General features: G+C 39.2%; 1 protein-coding gene across 8 annotated transcripts in view; it reads right to left on the reverse strand.

Annotated features, from left to right (window-relative positions):
* Window positions 1-13,534, reverse strand: part of ASPH (aspartate beta-hydroxylase) — a 151,104-nt gene that overhangs the window by 88,578 nt on the left and 48,992 nt on the right. For all 8 annotated transcript variants that reach the window (XR_006679740.1, XM_045286544.1, XM_045286479.1 and 5 more), the window contains one exon: window positions 2,046-2,120. Coding sequence is in view for 7 of the 8 variants with exons in the window: in XM_045286544.1 (XP_045142479.1) it covers window positions 2,046-2,120 (75 nt within the window). In the remaining variant the exon portion in view is untranslated. The remainder of the gene's footprint in view (window positions 1-2,045; window positions 2,121-13,534) is intronic.

Genomic DNA, 13,534 nt, shown 5'->3' on the forward strand with positions numbered 1-13,534 from the left:
GGTTGTATCCTCTCATCATGCGCCTTCAAACTGTATGCTGGGCAAAACATCAGAGAAGCTGCCTTCTATGAAGAATGCAGCATCAGAATTGAAGGAAGACCTATTAACCTGTGATATACAGATGACACAATTTTGCTTGCTGAAGATGAGGATGACTTGAAGCACTTGCTGACAAAGAACAAGATCGCAGCCTTCAGTGTGGATTCCAACTCAAAGAAAAGAAGGGCAAAATTCTCACAATTAGACCAACAGGTACCGCATGATAAATGGAGAGAAGTTTGAAGTTGCCAAGGATTGTATCTTGCTTGGATCCACAATCAATGCTAACGGAGGCAGTAGTCAATCAAAAGGTGTACTACAGCGGGTAAATCTGCTTCGCAAAACCTCTTCTGAGTACTAAAAAGCAAGGATGTTACTTTGAGGACTAATGTTTGCCTGAGCCAAGTCGTGGTATTTTCAATGGCCTCATATGCATCTGAAAGTTGGACACTGAATAAAAAGACCAAAGAAGAATCGATGCATTTGCAATGTGGTGTTAGAGAAGAATATTGGCAGCCCATGGACTGCTAAAAGAGCAAATCGATCTGTCCTGGAAGTACAGTCAGGGCTACTTAGAGGCACGGATGGGGAGACACTGTCTTACATACTTTGTCCATGCTGTCACGAGACCAGTCCCTGAAGAAGACATCATGTTTGGCAACGTGGGGGGGTGGGGGGGCAGTGAAAAAGAGGAAGGCCCTCGGGGTGATGGATTGACACAGTGGCTTCAACAACGGGCTCAAGCAAAGGAACAATTGTGAAGATGGCACAGCACCGGGCAGTGTCGTTGTTGGGTACAGGGTCACTATGGGTCGGAATGGACTCGATGGCATCTGACATTAAAATAGAAGGCCCGGTAGGGTAAGTACTAGGTGAGTAAGCACTGGGCTGCTAACCACAAAGTCATTAGTTCAAACCCACCAGTAGTTCTGGAGGAGAAAGATTTTATTATCTGCTCCTGGAAATATTTACAGCCTCAGAAACCCTATATATGGTCACTATGAGACACAATTAACTCTAGGGTAGTGAGTCTGATTAATTAGAATATGCCCAATGACATGGGGTGTGATACAGAATTTCACATAATAAAATTTTTTAGGTCTACATATTGGGGGAAATATTCATAATCCCTGAATGAGCAAGATGTCTTTCTTCTCTCTTGGGTTGCAGGACTTTATGGTAAAAAGTTTATCTTCATTTTGGTCTGATAGCTGACTAGTCCAACATGAGGTAAATTTGAGGGTCAGCTACAGCAACACAGAGCCTAGAACAACGTGCTTGGTTGTGTTCTAGTCTCCCCCTCTACTATTCTTCATATAAAGGAGTGCTGATGGCACAGTGGATAAAGCACCAGATGGCTAACCAAAAGGCTGGGGTTTAACTCCCCAGTCACTCGACAAAAGAACGAGGGGGCACTCTCATCCTATAAATACCGCAGTCCTGTAAATACTACGGAGCAGCTCTGTCTGTCCTCTAAGTTGTAACTGCCTAGATGGCAATGGAATTCTCCACCTATCATTAATTTTGCTTATTCTCACTTATTCCTACCATTGGTGTAAGATTTATACAGTTAAGTTTCCTTTGGAATAAGTTGGGGTATAAACTCAATAAGTCAAAAATGACATTTATCCTGTAATAATGACTTTAATAGGGACCCTACTGGCATAGTAGGTTAAGCAATGGCCGACTAACCACACGTCAGCAGTTTGAACCCCCCAGGCACTTGCTGGAAGAAAAGTTTCTACATCTGTTAAGTGCTCTAGTCTCAGAAACACACAGGGCAGTTCTGGTGTGTCTTAAGGGTCATGTGAGTCAGAAATAACTTGATGATAACGAGTTTTTGAGTGAGAAAACTTGTGTTATTGAGTTTTGGAGTGAGAATAGTAAGTCAAAGTATGCCAACCAAACAATGAATTATCATTTAAAATTTTAAATAATGTCCAGGTTAGCTTAGGAAATTTAACATTATTTTAGCCACCCATGACAAAATAGACTTTAATTCATACCATGGTCTGTGTGTACTGTTTCATGGAGAAGGAACTGAATTTTTTCTTTTACTTCATCTTCAATATTCTGGGGCTCTAAAATAATTACAAAACATAATTAAGCACAAAAAATTTTAATATTAATCTCAACATAATTTTCAACACAGATATGATATTCATGTATACACATCATAAAAATATATATGGCTAATCAATTATGTATTTTCTTCATATTGACTTTTTTTCTACATAATTTTAAATTGGTTCTATTTTGACAGCAGATAAGTCGATGTTTTCATAAGATAGTTAAAGACTGAAAACTAATTCAGATTCAGGTCTTTCCACTAAAAAACACAAAATCCCATTCAGAAAACTACATCATTTTTCAACAGTTTACACAATTTATGACAATACAATGAAAGTGTAAATATTAAGAATAACAAACATATACAGAATAATTTTAATGGTTAATTACTGGCTCCATAGTAAGGACAGTAAATCAAAATCTTAAACATTTTTCCTCAAAGCATCAGTAATACTAAAAATTTCAAAAGAGAAACACAGGGGAATCAAACATTTTTTAAATGAAGAGCACAAGGTCAGTGTTTAATAAAATGTGAGATCATTTGCTATCTTCACTGAGAGCAATAAGGTCCCACCAAACTGGTTTGGTGACTGGAGAACGATCAAGTTGGAATGAAAAAAGCATTAAGAACCTTGAATAGAAAGTCTTTCATTATAACAACGTAGACGAGCGCAAAATCAGAGGCAATTGCTGTGTGTGAATAGCGCGGTGTGAAAGCCGAGCCTGAACTCCATGTGAAAGCCTAACATGAGTCTAGAATCCTTAATTGTAAAAGCTAACTTTTCGAATAGCAGTTCCTCTCATCTTAATGCTGACCATATGCCCTAAAGACTTTCCCTTTGTTCAGAGATCTGGCAGGTGTAGGGTTTCACAACAATTTTCTAGAGGGTTTTTTCACTCAAGTCAAACAAACATAAGATGTGATAGCTGATAACCATGAAACAATGCACAGCATTACTGATAAATCTTTATAGTGGATCCCCAGAAACAGAGCAGACGGAGTAAACAATTTTACAAACAGGTTATAGAAAAAAAAAAAAACTTGTCCAGTCATCGTCTGGTGATCTGTGTGTAACAAAAGGCATATACCCATTACCCAATCACATAATCCCATTTTTGTGCTACCCACCTATCCCTCCTGAAGTGATGCTTTTAAATATCCTGCCTTTGTCTCCTGTTACCTATCTAACCCTGCTAAATCGGCATTTCTAGATATCCTACCGTTGTCTCCCTGATTTTCAGCCAATTATAATTTTTTTCACATTTAGTTCCTGCTCTGACTATACTTACTTATCCTTACTGCCCAGTGTGGTGGCCACTTTCACTCTGTGAATTGAGACGTCTTCCTGGTCCAGACCACTTCTATGCACCAATGAACCTGTTGCTTCGCTTCAAACAGACTCTGCAGAGGCGCTCTATGACACTGATGCCCTTTGGAGGACCTCACCTGACAGTAAAGTCCATGCAGTCAAGTCCATCTGAGTCAACAAAGTGAACATCTTATACAATGACATTCTGAAATGCCATCGACACCCAGCAGATCATCCCACTTAGTTAGAGCATAATATAATGAAGATGGTATGATTACATTAACACTATTGGACCTTTAAACAGAATCCATAGTTATTCCCTGAAGAAAAGTAACACTAGGCTTGGTATTACAAATACTGTCATAAGAAATAATGCCAATATTATGCTGAAAACTAATCTTTATTGACAAAAATAGAGTAAGTTAATTTGAATTTCACAAGACATTTAAACACAGTATTGTTGATTTAATCACAGCACGTTTCTGAAGTGCAAATAATGTTTTGCCAATGTTTGCACTTAATAATTTTTAAACATCATTAATGTTTCCTTCAATGCCTATGATCACTTTCAAACTGGAAGGTAGGATGGCGTGGCAGTGGAAGCACACTATGCTGCTTGCTGAACACCCGCCTCTTTTTCTATAACAGACAAAAATGAGGATCCCAGGAACAAGATGTAAATGCTGTACAATATAGCTTCCACACGTCTACATAAACATCTGGAACAAGCACTCACTTAGAACTTGATGAGCAGACGATGTTGTTTCATTGTTCCATTACTTTGGTGTTTCTCCTTTCTTCAGAATAGAAACACAGGCAGATTATAATGGATTAAAGAGTGTATACTAAATGAAGTGACAGAAAAAAATACACAAGTGTTGATTATTCTTTGAAAAGCTTGGTTAGCACAGTGAAGAGAGGAACAGACACAATGGTTGTATGTATGGTTTGTGATAAGAGTTGTATTAGCCCCCCAAAAATGATTTAAAATATTTTTTAATTAAATAAATTTTTTTTAGAAACTGAAGTGTCACAAGAGGTTTTATTTGAATGAAACAAGACATCGTGTTTATATAATGGATGGATGGAATCAAAAAAATGAAGAAATGAAATGAAAAATGAAGGTAAGATTGAAGTTAACAAGACACTTAAACCAAAATAAACACTGTAAATAAAGGTTAGAATGCTTTGTAATAATAAAGAGTTGGGTGAATATGCCAGTAGTAATTTTCAGAGTAATATTAACAAACAAATAATAAAAGGGTGGAAAACCAATTGCAAGCCTTTTCAAGTTGGTACTAGTTTCAGAACATTTCTACACAATTTTTAAATGATAAATTCATGTAGTAAAATTTGAGTTTAATCAAAAGTCACACTTAAATTATAAATGTTTTAATAAATTACCCCAATTTCCACAGCCATAGTATGATTATAGAATTTCAGATTATAGGAAAAACAGGAATGTGAGAGGGATTAGAATGTCTCCTGAGATTATTTAGTAAGAGCAAAATATTGGTGTTATTGTTGTTGTGAGGTCCCATTGAGTGAGTCAGTTCCAACTCATCGTGACCCCTATGTACAACATAACCTTGCATGGCCCTACGTCCTCCTCAAAATGGTTCTTATGTTGTCGTTGTTGTAAGGTACCCTCAACTCAGTTCCAACTGACAGTGGCATTTTATGTTCAAAGTAAGTGAAACAAAGCCTCACCATCCTTTCTGCTAAGTAGTCTGGCTGTACTTCTTTAAAGATAAGATGTGTGTGTTCTTTTGGAAGCCCATGGAACTTTTCAATATTCTTTACTAGCACCCTAATTCAAATGCATCAATTCTTCAATCTCTTCATTTACAGTGAGGTTACCTAATGGTCCAGTTATCACGATTCTTTTTCTCTTTACATTGAGTTATAGTCCATCCTAAAGGCTGTAATCCTTGATCTTCATGAGCAAGGGCCTCAAGGCCTCCTCACTTTCAGCAAGCAAGATTGTGTCACCCGTGTATGACAGGTTGTTAATAAGCCTTCCTCTAAGCTTCCTCAACAACTTGTCTGACAGTTTGTCATATTGTAGTGGCTTGTGTGTTGCTGTGATACTGGAAGCTATGTCCTTGGTATTTCAAATGCCAGCAGGGTCACCCAAAGTGAACAAGTTTCAGGGGCTTCCAGACTATTAAGAAAGAACTCGCTATCCACCCTAGACGCAGTAGCCACTGAAAACCTTATGCACTGAACTGTAACATTGTCAGATATTGAAAGCCTAATGAATGGAAGCAGAACACTGTCAGAAATAGTGCCAGAGAACGGGCCCCTAAGGTCAGAGACTGAGGAGGAACTTCCTTCTCAAAATACAGTGGGCCACCGTGAAGTGAATGGCATAAAGCCTGTGGGAGTTAAGTATTCAGGATCTTCATATGCTGATGGGTCAAAACGTAAAATTAGAAGAGTTGCAAACAGTATTTGGGACTTGCTTTGTACAAAGTATGAATCTAGGAATATTGAAAGTTGTCAAAAATGAAATGGAACACATAAAGATCAAAATCCTACGCACTGGCGAGCTGAAACGAGAGGTGACTGGGTTGGCCATCTTCAAACAGAAAATCAAATGGTTTACTCTGCTGTGAGTGACACAATCAAAAGGAATGGGGTGGCATTCATTCTAAAAAAGGGCATTTCAGGGTCTACCTTGAAGTGCAATGCTGTCTGTGATAGAATTATATCGATCTGTCTTCAAGGAAATCCAATACAACTATTATACAAATTAAGGCACCACCATAAAAACTTGTGCCAACGTCTTCGATTGGAAACTAATTAAACTTGAAATGATGATGCACTGATGATTATTGGCTATGGAAACGCAAAAGTAGGAAACAAGAAGTAACGATAGTTGGAAAGTATGGTCTTGGTGAGAGAAATGAAGCTGGAGATAGCATGATATAATTTTGCCAGACCAATGACTTGTTCATAGAAAATACCTTTGCTCAATAAAAATGAGGACTATAGACATGAGCTTCTTCTCTAAATGGAAGGCACAGAAATCAAATGGACTGTATCTGTGGAAAGAGATGATGGAAAGCTCAATTTAGCAGCTAAAACACAGCCAGGGACTGACTTTGAAACTGTTCAGCTTGAACTTGAAGAAATCATTATTATAGTTAAAATATAATCGTGAGTATATCCCGCCTGAAACTCAAGAGCATGATAAAAACAGATTTGTTGTACTGAACAATAATGAGAGAAGACCTAAACTGAGATAACCCACGAGGATAAGCACGAAAAGATCACAACATATAGTTGTAAGCCTCTCCAAGATTAAGGGAAAGGAAAGAATTATGAGCAAAAACAGGGGGAAAAAGAAAAATCATCTATAAAACAAAAAGCTCGGATTTCTCAACAGAAAGCATGCAAACAAGACAATAGTGGCACACATGACATCCTGAAAGAAATACACTGCCAACCAAAAACCCTAATCTCACAACATTTTCTTTCAAATACAAAGGAGAAAAAAAGGTGTTTCGAAATAAGGAAAAATTAAAAGAATGTGCAAAAAGGAAGGCCAATATTAAAAAAAATCGAATTGAGAAAAATTTGGACAGAAATTCCTGCGAGCAACATGTAAGTCACCAACATCCATAATTCAATACAATGAAAAGTACCAAAAACAACAGAGTGGTCTAAGATAATAGAAACCAATAAAACCACACACACACACCTCATGGCAAAATGACAGCAACAAACCCATACATATCAAACATGGCACAGAATATCAATGGATTGAATACACTAAACAAGAGATGACAGTGGAAGCCCAAAATACATTTGCAAGATCTACACAGGAAATTGGCCTCTGGTGAGTCCCCTCTATTACTGAGGGATGAGCATCAACTGGTTACCAAACAGAGAATATCTGGAGAGATTACTAGTAGATTCAAATGACAAACCTGGCTTGAACAGTGAAGACCCTGTCACTGGATCGCCCCTCTAATACACTTTGAGCTCAATCTGGTTTTCAGTATTTTCTGGTTTGGTTTTGTTTTTTTCTTATTGGGGTTTAATCTCTGGTGTATTTTGTCATTGTAGAGAGCCTTCCTGAATCTTTGTTAGGTATTTTTCTGTTTTTCACTTTATGAAACCCAGGACTGATAAACCTATGGGGTAAACAATTAGCATATTGGTTGCTGGGGGTATTGTGAGGGAGGTGGGAGATGGGGTAAAGGGTAGCTGATCTCAAGGAGTTCAAGAAGGAAGAGAATGCCTTGAAACTCATTGTGGCAGCAATTGTACAATACTGCTTGATGTGATTGACCAATGGAATAGTATGATGCCTGAATCAGCTCCTAATAAAATGGTTTGGAGGAAAAGGGGGTGAGGGGGAATTGGCTAAAAAACATGGAGGCAGGGGAAAACACTGGGAGGAGTGCCAGAGTTAAAGGCAACAGAAGTAAATACTGTTATATACACAACCTCGCAATAACAGTGGCCTATGAGTAGCTGTGTGGATAGACGTGCAGGTTAAACAGCTGTGGGGGAGAGAGGAAGAGTTTATCCATGTATATAGGTTTGACAGAGGATATCTGAACATGTAAATTTACCTCTGTGGTGAATATAACCGAAAACATAATGGAGCAAAAAGAGGGCAAAGTTATGAAAGCTTTGTCAACATAACCAAACACCTTGTGGGAATGAATCATTGGACCTGGAGGTTCAGCATAACAAAGGTCAACTGATACAACAAAGTTCACAAAGACAATGGTCTACATCCTACTTTGGTGAGTAGCAAGTGGGATCTTAAAAGTTCCTGAAGCAGTCATCTGAGGTGCAACTTTTGGTCTCTCCCTGTCCAGAGAGGAGTGATGAAAATCAAAGACACAAGGAAACAATTAGTCCAATGGATTAATGGAGCATGTTCAAGTATTAGCCTCCATGACCGGAAGAACTGATGGTGCCCATATTCTCTAAAAGAGATCAATCAGGTCACAGCTTGATGACCTCCTCTGGAGGTGCTGCTGAGATAAATGGCTCTGTAGAGGCTGGCCTCTCTCTGCACCCACCGGCCTGTGATCTTCCTGTATCCTGCATCACTGCATGTGGCTGTGTGAGTCTGAAGAGAGACTTATGGACTAGTATTGGGCTTATGGACTTGGTCTGGACTGGGCTGGGATGTTTTCTTGATATATAATTACTTCTTGATATAAAGCTCTTTCTTACACATATATGAGTATCACTGGATTTGTTTCTCTAGTCCACCTGGTCTAACACAAAGGCCCTGGATGAAGTGGGAGATAAACATGGAAAAAGACCTAAAAATCTTAGAAGAAGTCATTCTTGCTGGTCAGATACACACTGACAGAACACCGAGATTATAGCTGTTGGTCATCCTTTGAGTGTCGAACTGAAGTGACCTACCTCTGTGGCTCAATTTCAGTCAAACAATTCCAAACAATAAGCAGGTCTATAAGGAGAACAATCACACAGTGAAGAACACACACTTGTGAATGATTGACCATTTGGAATCAAGGAAGCAGCATTTACTACAGGACAAAATTCAGAATGGGTAGGAGAGGAGGGTGAAGGCTGTAAGCACGGGGAGGAGGTAAGGTGGATGATGTCACATGGGAGGAAATGCCATGAATGATATGGAACAGAACACGTACGTACCAATGAACGCAAACTGATGATCTGCTCAATAAACCTCCACCTAACTCACAGAACGTCCAAAAAATCAAAAATAAAATTCACCTAGAAAACATATAGGCTTGACAACACAATGAATGTCAAAGAAGTCCTTAGAGAAGTGCTTCAAAAGAATGCTATTTGAGTATTAAAGGTAAACGATTCATAGGAAAAAGAGACAAACTCTCAAGTATTCTTATAAAGCTGACCACCTTTATGAGAAATGTTACTCAAACATGAAATACAGCATTCAAAGTACAGCAATAATTTAACTTTAAAAAATTTTAAGTATCATCTCATAGTACAACAAATCAAAATTACGTAGTGGTAAGATTAAAAAAATAATTTTCATTTTTCAAGTCTTCTACAAATCTAAGTCTCAACTGTTTAGTATTATAAACTCTGTCCCTATTTTTACTTGATTTATTGTAAAGGGTAGTCTTTTGGTTTTAATTATTCTTAGATAACAATATAAAGTGGAAGAACATAGAAATAATTGCATCTACTGAATAAAGAGTAAAACTGAGTGAAAATATAATTTTAACAAATTAATTATTGCTAAAGCTTGTCTTGTTCTAAGTTTTAGATGTTTTGTACAATTGTATCTATCCACTGCTCCAATGCAGTTGGATAAAACATAAGTTCAACTTGAATAGAATTCAGTTGATCCCTTTACTCACTAAAGGAAAAGAATGGCAAATAAGGGAAGAAAAAAAAATCAAGTGTCTTGTCACAATTGCTTTTTATATTTTTTAATATTTTAGTAGCATTTTCAAATATTTTAGTTCTGACACATATTTCCTTTTCATTCTTGAGCTGATATGTACACAGGGGTGGGGGAATCAACATCAGAACTAGACTTTTCTATTTTACTGAATGCATGCATTTATTTTCTAATTATACAGTTATAATTCCAGAAATTTAAGTTAGACTGAGAAAATTGCAGTCTCCTTGATGCGTGTGCCTAGAGCCACACCATTTCATACTTGAAACCTGCCTGTCCCAGCACAAAACAGGAGAGACTTCCCTCTATGGCCTGCACTACTGCGATAACCAAGACCGCTGCTGTTTTACATCTGACACCCCAGCCAGAGTCAAAATCCTAATAGGGAAGAGGCCAGTTCTGATTTTCATTTTTCCATCTACTGCCACAGTGTGACAGAGTGAATGAAGCCAACTAGCTTCTGCCAAATCTCTCATCTAATCATCTGAGATAAACTATACAAAATGGAGGGTAGAACCTATACTTGAAAGTTCCATGTGCCAAGTACCCAACTTCTTAAATACAGTCAAATACCAAAACCAAATTATCAAAAACCATAAGTATTCTTTTACATATGCATCACACTATGAAGGACTTTGTGTAGATTTTTAAAAGGTACTCTAATCATAACCATATGCAGAACAAACTAATGAACAGCAATCAGAGTCCTTAAACATTTTAAGCATTTAAATAACACATTTACATATATGTATATATACACAGTTTTACTTGTAAGAGTGAAAAATATTGCTAGCAAAAATCATTTATGGCTCAATCACGAATTGGCTCTTAACACACAATCCTGGACTTACAACGCCAAGGGCAGTAAAAATAAACATCGAGGTCAGTTCATACACAGGGCAATGATCCTTTAAAGGACATTAAATACTTGCCACGGGCCATCCAGAAACCCGTTTGGATGATGCCTTTGGTGTCCATATTGGTAATAAATGCTTGTCTTATATACGGTAAGCACTTAGTTTTCTCCATTTGGAAGTCTTTCTCCAGGGAGCTGGGAGCTGGCAGCAAGTCCCTTAGTAAAGCAATCTCACTAAGTGCTCCTGGAGTTGACACAGTCACTCAATGATATAGTCCACGAGGATATTTTTACAATCTTTTGCAAGTACAAGCAGACCCTCTCCTGCATTCTGTCCTGTATTACCAGTCAGAGATGGTTCACTTGACTACTGCTTTCTCAGAGTTCGGTCTTTCTGAGTGGCCACTGGCTTTCTTTGGACCATTCCGCTGTGGTCCTCTTTACGAAGATCGTGGTTTTGTGGCACACTGTCACGCTTGCCGAGGTTCGTAGGATTCGCCCCACCACCGTGGCTCTTTTCTAAGCAGTGTGACCTTTCAAGTCTTCAGTCACTTTTCCATGTGTCAATCCAGTTTGAAAAGGAAAAGGTGTGGGGGTGACTTGGTCAGGACCCCGGCAGGATGCCAACTGTAGTCCAATCATACGCCTGCAGCCACGCTCTCCCAAAACGGCCTGGAGCTGCGTTCCAAAGGGCATGTAATCCTGCTGCGGAAACCTAACCATACCCATCAACTGGTGAGCTCGGGGCAGTTAACTTTGACCCCACGGACTCCACTCTGGTTTGTACCGTGTGGGGCTAGCCTAGCTCCCAGGGTCGGCAGCCTGTCGAAGAGCTTGCTGAAGCCGGCCTCGTGTGCACCAACGCCCACCACAGTGCTTTTCGCCAAAGGTGCGAAGCTGTACAGGCAAGTGTGCAGGTCTCCAACTGTAAATATTTTTGTACAAAATAATCTTCTCAGGATCACTGTGATTGATCCCGGGCAGTGCAAGCATTCCTGCCCGTGCTGCTTCCACGGTACTCCTCTCACAAGTATACTTCCTGTATTTCTTGCTGACCTTAAAATGCCCACAGAAATCATTTTTTCACCTCCATTAGGGCCACAAGCCACGTAAAGCCAAAAGGGGTGTTCATCTGGGTTGTTCAGGCTCCTCTTCAATATCACTAGATCATTGCTCAGCGCAGGCAGCACCAGCAGCTCCCTCCCAGTCGAATTCCCCAGCACCAAGAGCGAAAACTCGGCGAGAAACACTCTAGGGCCAACATCCGGCCTGTCCGGCCTGGCGCTTCCCGGAAAGGTCAAAGTCGGAAGCAGTCAAAGACAGAGGTGAGTCAGTCGAGGGTCCTTGGTTCCGGCCCCAGAACTAGAAAATGTCAAGTACTTTACTGACTAGTAAAAGATAATGCTGTATTTATGCTAGCTAGTTGATTGTAAACCTTTTCATTAATTTGCTCAGAAGTGAGCATTTATGCACTGTCTGACCAATAGTCACTGTCCTTCAAAAACCAAATTAAGAATTGCCAGATTGCCTTCAGTAATTGCAATGATTGTTCTATACCTTTATGCAAGGTATAAAGCCCCACTTAAAATACTGTACATATGTAAACAAAAAAAATCAATACATTTATTTCAGCAGCAAGATAAAAAAACCAGGACACTTATGAAACCCATATTTTGTGTGATGGATATCTCTTTTGCTTCTTCTTCTTCTGCGCAATCCTCCATCACAGCTCCCAGCTTTCCCCCAGAAACACTGCAGGACACGCTCCATGCTGTTTGGTGTGAGTGCCCGCTCACGCCTCATCCCAGTATATTCGCACAGGAGCCCATGTGGAAGAGGAGCCCCATAGCAACACCAGGAATGGTGCACAGATGTTTACTAAACCAACGGAAACCATCCCAGGGATTCTCTCTCAGAACCAACTCAGAAAACTGCCTGTGCGCTGCTCACACAGAAAGATCTGGAGGGAGCTGCTACAGGACTTCAAGTGCAGTACAGCCATAAAAGTTAAGGAGAACACAACAGAGATCAGACTGTGGAAGAGGATCAGGAAGAGACAGGGCTGTGATTACAAATGTGGAGTTTGGGTAGACACTCCTGAAGACAGAACCGTTTGTTGTATTTGCCAGGTAAAAGAACCATAACCCACACCCTTGGGGTATAAACTATTTTAAGCTCTTTTCTGATCACATCTAAAAACAAAATAATGTGGATCAAGGCATAAAACTCTATATTGCTATATGCCAATTTCTTTGGGTGACTGTTATTAATCAGTAAAAGTAAAGGATAAGATTTTTCCCTTCTGTTGCCCACTGGCTATGTAATCCTAACATATATGTTGTTGGGAATGTTTGTCAACTATACGTCTAAGTGTTTGATCTTCAGTAGTAAAAGGTGCCAGCATAGAAGAAAAGGTATACAATACTTTTAGAAATATTTAAACATAAGTCTTACTCTTTTCTGATTTGGAATATTTTTAATCACTTTGGTTTTGTACTTAGGCAGGCTGTCTGGATTGGGTTACATACACTTATCTTTAAATTTGTACCCAAAGTCTTATTTTTAAGCTCTTAAACAAAAAGTTAAAGAATTACTTTTGAAATAAAATCTTTGGAGTGGCACTTATTGGTTCATGATAACAAATCAGGTTGCTCTTCTCGAGATCCACTAAGTTTCACACCAAACCAAAATCAAACTCATTGTCATCAACCCGACTCCTACGAGAGGTCAGATAAGGCTGAACAGAGCTGCTGCGCCCATGGGACTCTGAGATTGTGACGCTTTGCAGGAACAGAGAACTGTACCGTTCTCCGGCAGTGAGGCCAGTGGTTGCACTGAGACTGTGACGCTTTGCAGGAACAGAGAACT

Source organism: Echinops telfairi, unplaced genomic scaffold (assembly GCF_000313985.2).
Source record: "Echinops telfairi isolate 266 unplaced genomic scaffold, ASM31398v2 ScPeMD7_1;HRSCAF=3_0, whole genome shotgun sequence".
NCBI lineage: Eukaryota > Metazoa > Chordata > Mammalia > Afrosoricida > Tenrecidae > Echinops > Echinops telfairi.